General features: G+C 42.1%; 1 protein-coding gene across 13 annotated transcripts in view; it reads right to left on the bottom strand.

The window, feature by feature from the left end:
* ELOVL6 (ELOVL fatty acid elongase 6) overlaps positions 1-17357 on the bottom strand; it is a 184280-nt gene that overhangs the window by 8384 nt on the left and 158539 nt on the right. For all 13 annotated transcript variants that reach the window (XM_084625353.1, XM_084625354.1, XM_084625350.1 and 10 more), the window contains one exon: positions 3029-3180. In XM_084625353.1, the coding sequence (XP_084481479.1) occupies positions 3029-3180 (152 nt within the window). The remainder of the gene's footprint in view (positions 1-3028; positions 3181-17357) is intronic.

The following is a 17357-nucleotide window of genomic DNA, read 5'->3' on the forward strand; positions in this document are numbered from 1 at the left end:
TAAGGGGTGGAACTGAACCTATGCCTTACATACTAAGGCTACAGTTCCACTCACTTCTGTTTGCTTCATTCGGTGCAGGAATGCTGAGTCACATTTGTTAGCACCTACATTTGTAGCAGATAGTTCCTGATTTTAACAAAACCAAATCTAAGTGGGTTTTCATGTAATTCAAACAGTAAGAAACCAAAGAGTCTGAAACAGCATGAAGGGGGCTGTGTGTCTTGTCTCATGAGCTGTATAAAATTGCTCATCTGAAATCCACTGAATTGAGTTTGCTGCTGAAATGCAAACCTATTCCTGCTGTATATCTGTATTTAGTGAATTCTGCTGCTCTGTGAGGTTTCAGTAACCTGCAGTCTCAGAAGTGAACTGGAGGGCTGCTGAACCGTTGTCCCCTACTTTGTATTAAGGCCATTCTCTCTCATACTAAGAAGTCCTATTAGCAGCAAACATATAGGCTGGGTACTAAACATACTCTAGCAAGTATATTCTTTATAGCCTTACAAAAATTGCTGGAGAGAAAACCATTTACAAAATCTGCATCCAATAGGAGGGTGGGTGGAAGAACTACAATACTATGGGAAAGGTTTTTATTTTCTGTCTGCAAGAAGCAAACTGCCAACTAAGCTTCTGGTGTGTTTGGGGGTGGGGTGGGGGGAACACACAATGTTCATGTGTGTACACACACAAAATAAGGACAAATAAAACAGAACTGAGGTAGAATGGGACCTGAAGGCTCCTGCTTCCATAGCTTGATGTTATTGTGTGTGGCTTCCAGATTTATATACAGTAAGGCAGATGCTGAGTGACCCTGAAAAGCACTCTATTAATGTTTATCTGTAATCACTGACCGCTTCAGACACGGGGCACCCTGTACACTCTAACAGTGAGTTTTTTGCACGTGGTTATTTATGGGACAGGCCTAGATAAGGTATGGAGGAATCTAGTGTATTGCTCTAAACTGGGTTCAGGACCTGTCTCCATGTAATCAGTCAAAGTACAGTGATAAGCCGAAGGCTGCAACTTTCCCTTGACACTGGATACAGTCAGTATGATGTCTATTCTTGGCTATTGAACCTGTGACCTACAGAGCTTAACCGTGAACCTCAACAGTTTGAGTTTAAGGATCCTGGCTGAAAGCTGTAACAGATTCATCTCTGCTGCAGACAACACATAGAGGGGGGACACTGAACAATGGGTTACATCAGGTTTTCTTGACCTGCTGACTAATATGTATGTTCCTGAGCTACCAGCTGCACAAAGCTGAATAGCCCCAGGAACCTAGACCTAAAACCACTTCTATTTCAAGATGGAACCTCTTTGGTTCCTTCCCCACCCCCCAATTTCTACTGATCCTAGGTGGCTTTTAGGGTAGTTTCCCATGGCCATATGGAACAGTCAACTGCTTCCTCTCCTTATACTCCAGTCTGGATAACTTTGTTCTGGCTGAACATTCTAGGAATTTCTATTAAACTTTATTTTTATTCTGAACAAACTGCATCAGGAGTACGGGCTTGATTCTGCCTTCACTTACGCTGATGTAAGTGAAGAGTAACTCCACTGAGGTTAATGCCATTTTACTGGTGAAAAGCTCATAGCAGAGGATGTATCAGATCTTATGTATATCTCTATGTTGGTTGTTGTTCAATTTCAGTCAAGAAGTCATGGTCACTAGCTCAGTGGCCGACATCCAGCCCTGCTTGGTAGCAGACTAGCCAAAAGCAACTGATTTTTAGTTATGTTCAATGAGTTGATGGTCACTAGGTGCCCACACCACCAAAACCACAAACACTAACTAGCACCTATCAGCCATCTCAGCAGAGACCAAGGACCGAAGATAGACCTACAATTTCAGTCCTGCATGTCATCTTTCTAGATCAGGCTTGGGGTATATTAGCAGGGTAGTATGGGGGAAGCTTGAATTGCCAGTGCCTGTCCTATATCTGAGAGTGCACTTCATGGTCCAGCACTGCTGAACTAACAAACTAAACAAGTACTAAATTTAGAAATAGGGGGCAAGGCCCAACTATTTTGCAGGAGGCCTGTGTATATGATCATTAAAGTAAAGGAATGAAGTTTCCAATGCCCTGGCTAGTACAACCATTAGATAAATGCTTATTTATCCCTAGATAAGGTGAGAGGAGAAACAAGGAACCCTATGAAGAGATAAATGAAAAACAATACAACGTGGGCTTATTTGCCACTGTCAGTCGCCTCCTATGGGAGAGGAAATTGCCCCAGCATGAATATTTTGCTTAATCAACAGGTGACGGACTGCCCCCAATCTAGCAGATAACACTAGGTAACTCTCACTTCCACGATGAACCGCTAATAGGGGTTAGGTTGTCCCTAACCCTAGCATAGGTGTACAGAAATAGTGGGGAAAACAAGGGCACAAAAGGTCTCTCTGCCTCCTTTAATACCCTCCAAAAAAGTCAAGGAGAAATAAGATCCCCTGTGCCTGGGGGAGCACAGAGACTGCTCCATCCATTGCCCCTAGTAGTACACTGTGCCCCAGAGAGGGGGCTGTGAGGTACAGGGCCATGAGCCTACTTGCCCTCCACATTGGCCCACGGAGTTAGCTTGGAGCACAGGGAATGAGCAGGTTGTATCATCTCAGGAGTACTGGGAAGCTATGGGAGGGGCACAATGCATGGGCTTCATGTGGTTCTTTAATGTCCCCAACTCAGAGCTGTGCTAAATGCCATGGGTTAGCCCAGGAGCGTGAGTTAACTACGTAAAAACCCAAGCTTGCATAAACTGAATCAAAACTGCTGAAAATTAAGGTGAATTGACCTGAGGGGTTTGGGAATCATCTTGTTCAACTTTTCATGGCTCTAATCTTAGCGCAACTGAGCTTAAAGCCTAGTGACTGAGGAATATGGGGGTTTGGGGTTTGGCTTTTTTATTTACAAGCCTGAAAAGTGCACTGAAAAGTTTCAGCAGCACTGAATGGTCTGCCTGTTTTCTGCATAAACTCTTTTGCCCAAAATGTGCACATTAAACAAAAACGAGAGCAGGTACTCACCTAGTTCGGGTGCTTTGCTTAGCACAAATGCGTACGCCCAGAATTTGCTGACAGGTCCATTGTAAAAACTCTGGTCACACACTGACTGCTTCAGGCCTTTGGTCATCAGAATGTACAGCATATAAGCACCAGTTCGAACAGCACCAAATATACTTCAGAATAGAAAGAGAAAATAAAGAACATTCAGTATATACTTAATATCTAAACTTAATCACTTCAAATCATTATAGTAAAAAGCTAGTGATGGTCTTAATTATTAGCACTTTGGGGCCAAATATTGATTCAGGTGTATAGCTCGAGTAACTTCACTGCTTTCAAGAAGTGATTCTGAATTTCCAGAGTGAGTGCAGAATGTGGGTGATCTGCTTGTTTTATTGGACTGAAATAATACTACTGGTGACCGTCTGGTACAGTCATGTCAGCTCCCTTCTTTCAGTCCTAGGGAAGTGTTACTTCAGGTGTCAAGAGTGGATGGGTATGTCTCCTTTAACTCTTGAGTGTGCAACCTGCAGAATTTCGATCTTGCTGGCTGGGAAACTTCACAGCCCACAAGCAGTGAGTTTAATAGCAGCTTGCATTTTTTATTGTTATTAACTCCCTCCTCTGGGTTTCTCAGTATGTTCCGTCATCTGTTTTCTGTGCCCCAGTCCTGCAATCCTGTACCCAGCTAGAACTCCACTGACTTCAGTGGGGAACCTGCTTCAAGAGAGGAGCTTAAGCATGTAAACTCTTTTGGTAGAAGCCCTGGCTGGCTTCATTTTGTGTCTCAGAAACCACCTGGCACATTGTTTGCTCTTAACTCATTACTAATAGAGGAACTGACAAGATAACACTAGACGAATTCATTTCATGAGACACACAAATCACCCTCATTTCCTTAAACCTGTTTGGACAGCCAGATATGTTGTGTTCTTTCAGTGAGATATATTAGGATGTACATTGTGGTGTTAATTAGCGTCATTGATGGAAGAGCTCATTTTAGATTACAACTGGCACACAGGTGGCACTATTGAAACGGCTTCGCTTCAGCAACACCAGCTGTACCATCATCTAGTAGCTGAGCAGGTCTCCACTTTGCAACCCCTAGCTGTTGGCTCCGTAACCAGAAGGATGGAAGCCATTCTGGATGCATTACACTCCGACTTAAAAACCGAATGTGGAGAGAGACACATTCTTCTTTCTCACCCTGCTTGCTAAGTTATAAGAGCACTCATGCATACTGGTTAACTGAGTGGCTTCACTAGCATTTCTGAAGTCATACTTTGAGGAACTTTAAGTAACACAAACAGCCTGAAAAAAGTTCAGGCCTTTCACCCTCTGAATGCTCAGGCATGCAGAATTCACCACAGTGGATCCCTGTACCCCACCGCTACCCCACATCACCTCAGCCAATGCTGCCTTGCATCGCTGTGCCCCGTCAGTGCCCTGCATCACCTCAGCCAATGCTGCCTTGCATCGCTGTGCCCCGTCAGTGCCCTGCATCATCTCAGCCAATGCTGCCTTGCATCGCTGTGCCCCGTCAGTGCCCTGCATCACCTCAGCCAATGCTGCCTTGCATCACTGTGCCCCGTCAGTGCCCTGCATCACTTCAGCCAATGCTGCCTTGCATCGCTGTGCCCCGTCAGTGCCCTGCATCACTTCAGCCAATGCTGCCTTGCATCGCTGTGCCCCGTCAGTGCCCTGCATCACCTCAGCCAATGCTGCCTTGCATCGCTGTGCCCTGTCAGTGCCTTGCATCCCCTCCCCACATCCCTGAGGTCCATCATTGTCCCACAGCACCATGCCCCATCGCTGCTCAGTTTAACTGCATCACCTCCCTCATCACTGTGACTCATCCCTTCCCAGCATCACATCCCCGCTCCCTACCTCACATCACGTTGCCTGACATCGCCATGTTGCCTCCTCCATACCTGTGCCCCATTACCAGTGCCCTGAACCACTGTTCCCAATCACTGGTTTGCGATTATGCTCCCATCACTGCTCCACATCACCTACTCCATCAGTTCTCTGCATCTCTATGCCCCTTCACTGCTTGGGGGCACTGCCCCCATTACTGTGACCCAGCAGAGCCTCCCATCACCTCCTCCATCACAGTCTCAGATCATTGTGCCCCCATCACCGCTGTGTCACTGCCCCCATCTCCTCCTCCATTGTCCCTCATCCTGTGACCCATCACTTCCCTGCATTCACCGCTTGGCCCATGTCTCCCAGTCACCTCATGGTCCCCTGTCATGGACACCCACGTGACAGTAAGAGGGGTGATGTGATGGATTTGACTGTGGAAATGTATGCATATAGGCAGTACATATTAATCACACATGCAAAAAAAGAGAAAATAAGGTGCACGTTTTTAACAGTGTGGGTAATCAGCCATTGGGACAGCTCACCTAGAGTTGTGGTGGATTCTCCATCACTTGCAGGCTTTAAATCAAGACTGGATCTTGCCAGAGATATGCCTGAGCTCAAACAGAAGTTATGGGCTTGAGGCAGAAAATACTAGTTGAGTTTCTATGACCTGTGTTACACAGAAGGTCAGGCTACACAATTATAATGGTCCCTTCTGGCCTTAAAATCTGTAAATCTATTAATCTAGGTCTTGATATCATTTTTATAAAGTCTCTTGACTTCTAGACCTATAACATTAACAGGTATGTGTAAACTGATCATTTCAGGCCAGCAAAACACCATCCCCACCCTCACCGCCATATACAGCATTGCACAAGAACATTGTACCAGACATTACAGTGGTTTTTAACTTCCTGTGGAGCATCAAGTACTGGGCTCTTCATCTGTGCTGCACATGGAGGGAAATGTTGCTTCCTGACTCCTGCACTGATCACCTTATATCATGAAGCATGAGGTTTGGGTATTCTATTAGTATATATAACTACAAGTGTTATTAACATACAAGTTATCCTGTTCTTCTAAAAGTCAAGCTTCAAAAGGCAAGTGATATGATGGTGATATCATCATTTGTATTGCAATAGCTATTAGGACCCCACTCATGGACCAGGACCCCATTGTGCTCGGTGCTGTATAAACACAGAACAAAAACAAAACATTTCTATCCTTAGCGTCTACCTGGACCTTATGGCCTCTCTTTTGTGTAGGGTTGCTTTCTTGAAGAACCTTTTTCCCAACATGCTTTTCTCATATCTTTCTGGGGCCACCCTTTAACTGTAGCAGAGACGGACAACTGCAACCTTAAAGCAGCTATATTGAAACTGGGTGCTCCTTGCTGTATCTCCTCTTCTTCCAGCTAGTAAGTATTCTAACTCCTGTTTTGCTTTCCTTTTCTGTCCTGAGGAGACAGCACAGTCTCAGTTATTTGAACTGATGATTTCCTGCAGCAGTGAATTCTACAGGCTGACTGGGATAGCTAGGTTCTTGTTTCATTTAGGAGTTGGGTGGGAAAGCAGAGATTAGTGGGATCAGATGGAACATGTCCTGGATGTGCAGTACCAAGCAGTCTAATGTCTGCACTGAGGCATTTGCTGACATGAAAATAAAACGGGGAAGAAAAAATCAGAGAGAAATATCCTCTATTATAAAGTAAAATAATTGCAAGCAACATTATGTCCATTGCTCTTTTAAAAGAATCATGTTTTAATAACATTTGCAAATCAAACAGGTTTCTGAATCATGAATTTAAGCTCAGATCAGAATATTGTCTGTCTAAAATAACAGACCAAATTATGATTGAGCTAACACTGGTGTAAATCTGGAAACTGAAGGAGTTACTCTAGATTTACATCCAAGTAACAGAGCAAAATCTGCTAGGGCATACTGATCAATTCTTAGTTTGGCATGAATGAGATCACATAGATCTTTATATATTTCTTTTTTATTAATATTGTTCTGTCATATTTCCCTTTGGTACTACATGTGTGCGTATTCTCAATTACACTGGAAGGCTAGATGGGTAACAGCAATCCCATGGCAGGACACTTAGTTCTACCTCCATGTTTCTAACTGTGAGTGACTTGTGGTTAGTATTCTACCCAGAGTTTTCCTTACTCAACCATAGTGATCTTTTATATTAGGCAGATGAGAGCAACATTACCTTTAGCATAATACATACATTTAACTGATATATTGGGCTGTGCTTTGTGCCTACACTCTATCCAGTTGACAAGCTGAAGTTACCAGACAGTGTAATGTTTAGTGAATGCCCCAAAGTGCATGTCAAACTCAGAGAAACAAAGTGGCTTTTTGTGCCCCCATCATTTAATCATGTTGTTCCTTCTGTGAGGTGTGATCAGCCAACTGATTTATGTTTCACATAGAAATGATGTGCAGGAGGGTGATGGGATTGCTTGCTCAGTAAATCACTTCCACTTCATTTTGCCCAGGCCCTGCTCTGTACTGTCACTATTGTGAGGCATTAAAATGAACTGCCTACCAAAGCAGTCTGGCTAGTGGGAATCAACTGCGATTCTAGAATTAAGGTAACTACTGAACAGTTACAGCCATTCCAAATAAAGAGATTTATCAAAGACACACTGCACTGGTAAATACTGCTTTCTCATCTGTTCAAATATAAAATGGCCTGCATTTCTTTCCCTTCAGGCTGTGCCTTCTCGAGTAGACTAACAAGAGTCCAATTGATATGTTATGGACAGGTAAATATCTGCTAATATAAAATTAATACTCTTCACTTACTTTCTCCTTTTAACATGAGACTCTCAAAACATTTTACAACATGGATTAAGACCATGAGAGGGCAGGATCATCACCCCATTTTGGAGATGGGGGAAATTGAGGCACGGGGCAGGTAAGTGACGGGACTAAGGTCAAAAAGCAAGGTAGAGATAGGAGCTACGAATGGTCTCTAGGAACCCTGACTCTTAGGTTGCTGATTTAACCACTAGACAACATTCTTTCCACACAACTGTAATAATGGGAATTGAACCTGCTTCTGTGGGGGCTGAATTAACTCTTGGTGTCCATGCTACATAGATATGAAAGCATCTGACAAACACGACTACATATACTAAAACACTGCCACTGCAGTGCTGAGCAGAGAATGTGGTCTTATTTCAACTCTTTAAAATATCCAAAAATATCCAATTTTCTTGTTTAGCTAGCTGCAGCATCAGTACTGTGTATTATTCTACCTGGAATATTTGACACATATTTTATTTTCTGCTCACAGATCTAGAGACAAAGCCCATTTTCTGGCTCTGAATGACATGCACATCTCAGAACAGAAAACAACATCAGCCCACAAGTCAAATAGTTCCACCTATCAGCAGCACAAACAGAGCACTATGGCTGTTCTTTAAAAACAGAAACAAAACAAAAACATAGCTTTGTGGCTGCAGGCCTAGTTGAAGATGGGACCACACTGGAATTTATAAGAATTCTGCGTATGGTTCTGCTAAATTTAAAATGAATTAGTTATGTGTTACACATGTACACTGTGTCCAGATCTTTGTGTTTTGCATGTACATAGTGTCTCTTATTCCAAAGGATCCCACCATACTTTACTAACTAGGTACATATGGCACTAATGAAGTGCAGCCAATTGGATCACAGCATACTACACAAACATAAAGGCGGGGAAATTCTGGCCAAGGACTTCAGGCAAAACTCTCCTTATACACATGGGATACTTAAACCCAAAACAGAGAGGAGCTTGGCTTGTAAGAGCTCATCACAAACTCATCTTCTCCCCTCCACCAACCCACACTAAGCCTGGATTGGAACAAAAGGGTGAGCTTTGAACCACTAATTCCAGGAAAAGCCAAGCTATTACAAACTTGCAGTTCGGGTGTCACTCCCTTCCCTGGGAACATCCATGGGAAGAATTGGGGGGAAGAGAGGGCTGTCATGTGGCTATGGTAAAGATTCAGAGAAAGTCACTTTCTTCTAACACTCAGGAGGGAGCTTCATTAGAATGAGGATAACAGTATTATCCCTAAAGCTACTCGGTCTCATTGTGTTTCACTGTAGATCTTCTGCTTAGAAATGGCTCCAACCTGGCTTCCTGACACAAGTTTAAAAAACTCCAGCAAACACACCCTTGCAGTTTCCTTTTTTTTATAAAGTGTCTTTTTACAAGAATTTATATGTCACAATAAAGTATAGATCTGGACATAACATACCACTGGCTTTATCACCCTCCTGGAAGTCCGGATATCTCTTAACAGGTATAGGGAGGATGTTGAGGTGGGGAAAGAGTTTTAGGGACTTGTAGGGCCCATTAAGAATCCAGTGGCAGAATTCAGAGCTGTCTAGTTGCAACCATTGTGGGACTGGCCTAGCCCTGAGAATTGGGGATCCTTAATTCTGCCTTGACGTATTTATAAAAAGTGTGTATTCCTTGAACTGCCCATGTATCAGCAGGGAGTTTCTGTTAACGTGCAGATCTGTAGAGTTAGCCAGATTTTCTACCGAGCATGCTTCATAATTAAAATCCAAATCAAAGAACTTTCATACTTAAGATAGCACATGTTCCTAATTGAGATCCATTCAGCAGCCTTCAGCCTCCTTTGCTGTATCCCAATAAAGAAAAGAATTGAGGCCACAATTTTTTATAATGAGAAGATTTACAGGTGAAATATGCTGAGTCAGATAGAAATGTCTCTAGGTCAGTTCCTAAAAATTTGACATTTTTTTCAGCACATAATAAAAGTTCATTAGCCTTAATGTTTAATTCAATAGAAGATATTTTATTGAATGTATTAGGTTTCCATTCTTCTGCCAAAGAACTGGTTTCTTAATGGTTTGGGGTGGCCTCGCTGTGCCAGCATGTCTGCATGCTGATGTAATTGCTGCAACCTCTTACAAATGTGCAACAGGTTATATTTCCTTTTAGTAATATGGAAATTGAGCTGTTGCCTACATGTCTGAAACAACGGCATCCCCCACATTGACAGGATGAAGTGGCCTGGTGTACTACAAACACGCTGAGACGGATGAGAGATGAGGTAAAAATACCTAACAGAAAATCTCTATGCTTAGCAGAGTAAGAGAAGAATGCATAGCAACTGGTTATATAAGGGCGTCTATAGAAAAAATAATTATTTTATCAAGGTTCATAGTCAATAGATGTTCTGTATGTGTAATGCCATCTATTCCTGTAAACAGAAGTCACAAAACAATCAACATAGCCTGTCTCAAATCCTTATATTGGAAGTTGTCTTCTTTGAACTCTAGATCAGTGAAGAAGCAGATTTTAGAATCTGGAGACTACAAATCTGTGATATCACATGCACAGTGCATCAAGTTCATAACTAACATAAATGAAAGTTTGGCCCACATAAGTCAATTTGGCCCATACCTCCCCATGTTGTAAGAAACACTGCCAGTATCTTTTTGACATACATAAAACACATTTCGGACAGAAGAACGTTGAAATATAAACTTTTTTTTAAAAAGTCCTTTAAGAATGTTTATAAAGGCTTTTCTATGCTCCTACTGATGTTTATAAGGGCAACAGAGAAGCTTCTTTCAAAATGTTTCATATTTGCTGGAACCTTTTGAAGCTGGATCCCAAAATACCTGTGACCAGCTTTGTTTGAAAGTCTACCATTGAGAAGCACAGGGAACAAATTCAGCCATAGCATAAGTGGAAATAACTTCCATTTATTTCTGCAGGACTTGTACTTGCTTAAACCAGAGATAAATATGGTCCTTGGTCTTCACAGCCTTTAGAATAGTGGTCTTTTTCCTGTTTATTACAGAACAAGTTTTTCCACACATCTGAAAGAAGGCTGGCAGGAAGCTGTTGTTGAGAAACAGATATTCCTTTGGCATGCATAAGTACTGTAGGATAGTCTGCAACAAACAGCATTCAAAATTCCATTGAAAATTCCATTCAATTGCAGGGACAGGACCTGCTAGATTTTCTATGAATATGAACTACCTAATATATGGAAACAAAGGATGAATGAGCAGTATAACCCCTGATTATATTTTCCCTGAAGAGTAAACTGGTGCATATCTACATTGTTTCTCACAAACACATGAGCTTTTCCCCCTTGTTACTACCAATGAATGGGGAAACGAATGAAAGTTGCAAAGGAGCAGAACAATTAGCCAGAGTCAGTAATAATTTTGCTACACTTGATAGCACACAGAATACTACTGGGTACTTGCAAACTGGACAGATTTACTGAAGCTGTTATTTCCCTTTTTAAATTTAATCATGTCTTTACCATTTGTTTGCTTAAATGAAAAAATACACACTCTTCCATAGGTGCACAGCTTTGCAGTGGGGAAGAGACAGGTCTTATTAGTCTTGTTGAGCATAACTTCTTATGCACACTTTGGATGCCATCTAAGTAATAATGGATTTTTCGGAAGGAATGGATTCTCCTATTGACCACAAGTAATAATTTATCTTTTGACAGCTTCAACATATTTTCCTTAGCTGGCCAGTGGGAACACTGATGTGACCTTGGGCATGATTCTGATCTCGCTTTACAATGATTTTACCCAAGTGTAGCTTCATGTCTTCAGTGGAGTTATTCCTGCTTTAAACAAATGTAAGGAGTGTGGTATTGCTGTTTGTAAATCTGGGACTGTATAAGCATGATCTTTTATCAAGCCATGGCTTTAAACTGAGGTTTTGTGTCCGTTACCATGAGATATGCAGTGTTGTTGTAACCACGTCAGTCCCAATAACAGAAGTTGGTCCATAACAGATATTACCTCACCCACCTTGTCTCACTACTCACCACGAGAGGCTAAGTTACTGATTTCTTGGTAACCAGTTAAAATCTGGAGCAGGTTAATAATGACTGAAAGCTGTTACTATCTTATGGTTGTTTAGTGACCTACGTGGAATTAACCAACCTCATTTCAATGATTAATGGAGTGGTGTCTGCATTGCAAAAACAGACATGACAATTTGGCATGTCGTCTATCTCCACATGGAAAAGAGGATAGAAATGGGTTTGTAGTCTGACAATAGGCTCGTACCCTGCCAGTGCCACATAAGGACAGCACTCTTCAGCATTATGTTGGCTGCCAGGTGCAGGAGTCAAAACACTGACCCAAAGAGTACAGGAGAACCTTATTTAACCTGATTCTAGTTATCCAAAAATTCAGAGTCAAACTGATTCTTATTCTGAATTGTGTCTTAGATACATAGAAAAGTCTTCATCTTATCCAAAACCCTGATTATACATATTATTTTCACTTCCCCCATCTCATTTTGATAAACAAGGTTTGACTGTAACTGATAAAAATGTAGTGTTCAAATAAGATATCTCTCTGAATTTTCGGAATGCTGTGCTGATCAAATTGTATCTGGTTTCTTTTAAACAAGATCTAAGAATGAGAGTGTACACAAAGCAATCACTCTATATTTGACCTCTCGGTCTTCATCCTCAAAGGAAACCTGCATACCACCTTCAAAAGATGAGCCTGGGAGCTTAAATTCATAATTTTGCTAGACACTAAAAATAATGGACTATACACACTGTAATGAGAGTGATGCTCACCTTACCAGATCACTCTCGTTACACTGTGTATGGTAACACCCATTGTTTCATGTTCTCTGTGTATATAAATCTCCCCACTGTATTTTCCACTGAATGCATCCAATGAAGTGAGCTGTAGCTCACGAAAGCTTATGCTCAAATACATTTGTTAGTCTCTAAGGTGCCACAAGTCCTCCTTTTCTTTTTGCAGGTAAGGTAAGCTATTACCAACAGGAGAGCGGGACGGGGGGGGGGAGAAGGGGGACCTTTTGTAGTGATAATCAAGGTGGGCCATTTCCAGCAGTTGCCAAGAACATCTGAGGAACAGCGGGGGAGTGGGGGAATAAACATGGGGAAATAGTTTTACTTTGTGTAATGACCCATCCACTCCTAGTCTTTATTCAAGCCTAAGTTAATTGTATCCAGTTTGCAAATTAATTCCAATTCAGCAGTCTCTCGTTGGAGTCTGTTTTTGAAGTTTTTTTTGTTGAAGAATTGCCACTTTTAGGTCTGTAATCGAGTGACCAAAGAGATTGAAGTGTTCTCCGACTGGTTTTTGAATGTTATAATTCTTGACGTCTGATTTGTGTCCATTTATTCTTTTACGTAGAGACTATAGTTTTTCACCTATAGTTTTTCCAGTAACAGCTCCCTTGGTGCCTATGTTTCTGCCTCCACGCATGTGCACTGCAGCCTCTCTCTAGGCATCTGGATGCCTAAATCCCAGTGCAATGCATGATCTGAAAAAATACATAAGTTCCTCTGCCTAACTTGCCTGCAGGGCCTGATCCAGAAAGTGAGCTCAGAGGCCACTTAGCAGATTGGGCCCCGCATATGAGCTAAAGGGGAAGCAAGAAGAATTTCCCTCAACTTTGAGCCCAGTGGTTAGGGTACTCAATGGGGATGAGGGAGTCCCACAGTTCAAATTCTCCCTCCACATTAAGGAGAGAAGGGATTTGAAACCTCAGTGGTGAGTGCCCTAACCACTGTACTATGGGATAGTTTATTGAGCCCCGCATTGTCTCTACTTGAAGCTGTTCCACTTTAGATAAATAATTAAAGACTCACTGGCACTAGGGGACTGGGTCTCCCACAGCCTTGGTGAGTGCTTTAATCACCAAGCTATAGAGTCATTCACAGGCTTGCTTTCTCTCTCGGGCCAACTGATGCTTTAATTATTTATACACAGTGGAGCAGCTTCAACAGGAGAGACTGAGGGAGGCAGGAGCCCCTCTCATATCAGAATATCCCATAGCCTAGTGGTTAGGGTACTGTGCATCTAAACTTTTTAAATATGTGCCTGTTAAGCTCTAAGGCCTAGGAACATTTATGTTCATCTAACACTGTTTAAGTTTAAACAAGAATAGGAACTTATTTTTGTGCAGCCCGCCAGTGTGAAAGTTCACAGAATATGACGCAAAAGCTGAGTTTTCATCACTAGTGTTGACATAGAATTTTTTTTTTTTTTGCTTTCACTGTGGACAAGTTCAAGGTTTAGGTCTGATCCTACTCAAAATCTCAAAGCTCTATTCAGTAGAATCTGATGACTTGGTCCCCTTTTTAAACAAAACCCACTGAAATCATGCATTTGAGAGCAAAACAAACAACTGACCCATGAGGTCTCAAAAGACTCCTTGGTAAGTTTTTCAGTTAATGTGATTTGGCTTTCGATTTGGAACAAAAAGCGAATCCAGGGAAGTTCAGAGTGATTTAGAATTTTATGCAAATATTTTACACGGCTCTATTAAACATGCATTGGCAAGTGCAGATATATAAATAGGTAAGTGCATGTGTCTGTTGGTGGCTGTTACTTTCCCACCTGAGGGTTTGTTTGCTGTGTGTGTCTGTGTAAAAAGTGAGATGTTGCTCTTGAGTTATTGGACACAAAGTGAGAATAGAGTAAATTAGCACTGTGAGTAAAGATTTGTCTAATGTTTTCCAGAATAAGTTATGCAAAATATTAATTTGGATCACTCTCACTTCTCTTCAGTTCTCCTTTCCCTACTCTTATAGCCTAGGCACCTCCCTCCACCGCCCAAATGGAAATATAAGGTGGCTCAAGTTTACAGAATTTAAATGACAGAGCTGTATTTCTAGTATACAATCCAAGTTCCATGCCACATAAAAGTAAGGATGGAATAATGAAGTGGTCATAAGTATTTAAAAAACCCTAAACAACCCAACTGAAAGCCTAGTTATTATAACATATTTCATTTTTGTTTACTATAGACAAAAGTTTTCAAACCTAGAGAGCTATATAAATTTTTTCAAATTTTCAGTGTGGCATATTAACAGCCCTGAACTTCCATCAGCATGAATGGGAATAAAGTATATTCAGCCCTTTGCAGGCTCGGACTCCAAATCTCCTATCTGTGCCTGCATACAGAGTGCTTTAACCTACTACAGGACAGGCCCAGCAAAGAAAATAACAGAACGCCATTAGCCGTCACCTTCAGCCCCCCACTAAAACCTCTCCAATGCATTATCAAGGATCTACAACCTATCCTGAAGGACAACCCATCACTCTCACAAATCTTGGGAGACAGGCCAGTCCTTACCTACAGACAGGCCCCCAACCTGAAGCAAATACTCACCAGCAGCCACACACCACACAACAGAACCACTAACCCTGGAACCTAGCCTTGCAACAAAGCCCGTTGCCAACTGTGCCCACATATCTATTCAGGGGAGACTATCATAGGGCCTAATCACGTCAGCCACACTATCAGAGGCTCGTTCACCTGCACATCCACCAATGAGATATATGCCATCATGTGCCAGCAATGCCCCTCTGCCATGTACATTGGCCAAACTGGACAATCTCTACATAAAAGACTAAATGGACACAAATCAGATGTCAAGAATTATAACATTCGTAAACCAGTCGGAGAACACTTCATTCTCTCTGGACACTCGATTTCTGATCTCAAAGTGACTATCCTTCAACAAAAAAACTTTGAAAACAGACTCCAACGAGAGACTGCTGAATTGGAATTCATTTGCAAATTGGATACAATTAACTTAGGCTTGAATAGAGACTGGGAGTGGTTGAGTCATTATACTAAGTGAAACTATTTCCCCTTGTTTATTCCTCTTTCTCCCCCCCTCCCCCTCCCCCGGGCCACTGTTCCTCAGAGGTTCCTGTTAACTCCTGGAAATGTGCTGGAAATGGCCCAGCTTGATTATCACTTCAAAAGGTTTTCTCTCCCCACATCCCACTCTCCTGCTGGTCATAGCTCATCTTAAGTGATCACTCTCCTTCCTTACAATAAGAAAAGGAGTACTTGTGGCACCTTAGAGACTAACCAATTTATTTGAGCATGAGCTTTCGTGAGCTACAGCTCACTTCATCGGATGCAAGTGAGCTGTAGCTCACGAAAGTTCATGCTCAAATAAATTGGTTAGTCTCTAAGGTGCCACAAGTACTCCTTTTCTTTGAACCTAGGAAGTTTTCAGTCCCACTCTTTTCCATTCTTCTGCAGATAGAACAGAACCACATCTACAACCTACAAACAAATCTATCAATTATGAGATATCAGAACTTACTCTGACCTTCCCAAAACCATGTAGTGATATGTACATTTTGAATATGCATACATTAATTTACTGGCCTGGATAACCATCAGTAAAATGGGGATAATGATGCTTCCTTTCTTTTCCTTTTTGTCTGTCTCTATTTAAATGGTAGTCTCTTTTAGGCCGGGACTGTCTCTTACTGTGTGTGAATATACAGTGCCTAGCACAATTGGGTCCAGTCTCTCAGTTGGAGCCTCTAGGTCCTAGAGTAATACAAATGAAAAGTAATGATCATGAATTTAAATTTTATACTTTAAATGTAAAACATTCATAAGCAGGGAACTGCCAGGAAAGTTTAAGAAAAATCTTTTTAGTGATGAGAACAGATGTCAACACAGGGAGACCCAGGCCGAGATTGGGGCTGTAAAGCCCATAGGCATGGTCTTTCCCATGTGGGCAATGTGCCTGAAGCAGGTACCGAGGCTCCAGGGGCTCTAGTGGAATGCAAGCTGGAGTAGTCCCTGCTTTGCCTTTCCAAAAGGTGCAGTATGAGAACAGCTCTGCTGGGTGCTGTAGAGAGGACTTAGGGCCAGATTTTTAAAACTATTTAGACACACACGGATGCAGATAAGGGTCTACTGGTATTTTCAAAAGCACCTTGCTGCCTAGCTCCCAGTTAAATCAATAGGCACCTAAGGTGCTTTTGAAAAATCCCACAATATAAAGAGCTGGATTGATCCTGGTCCCTGTGCCAGGAGAGGTTGGGGGGCACCCCTTCTCTCCACAACTAGTGTGGTCTGGCTTAACCCTAGTCAAGAATTAAGGCTTGGGGGGTAATAATAATAATACAAAGGCAAATTGGGGCAAAGTGAAGAAAGGACAAGGGGAAGGAATAAGAGACTAGAAGAAAGGGAGGAAGAGAGACAGCTGGAAGGATAAAGAGGAAAAATGAGAAGGAAGAAGTGCTGCTAAGTGGAGGGTGAATGCTTGGGGAGATGGGATGACAGGGTACAGGTGGGAGAGGAAGAAACATAATAAATTTCTCTCCTATAGGAGCCTCGTGTCCCAAGGTCTCAAAGTACTTCACAAATATGAATGATTTAATCTTCAATCCACACTGGGATGGCGGGGAGAGGGAAGTTACAAAGTGGGAAACTGATGCACTGGGAACCAAGTTTGCTGCTGATTTACGCTGATACAACCTCGCTGAAGATGCAGCCGCTAGTAGCACAGGTACATCTGGCCCAAAGAGATCTCTGTAGCTTGCTTTACATGACATCGGAAGTCTGTGGCAGAGCAGGCCCAGAACCCAAATTTCTTAACTGTCAGTCCTCTGCTTTAACTAAATGCCATCCCAATGATTTTGATCAGTACTGACAGCT

This window comes from Lepidochelys olivacea, assembly GCF_965140295.1.
Source record: "Lepidochelys olivacea isolate rLepOli2 genome assembly, chromosome: 4".
Classification (NCBI taxonomy): Eukaryota; Metazoa; Chordata; order Testudines; family Cheloniidae; genus Lepidochelys; species Lepidochelys olivacea.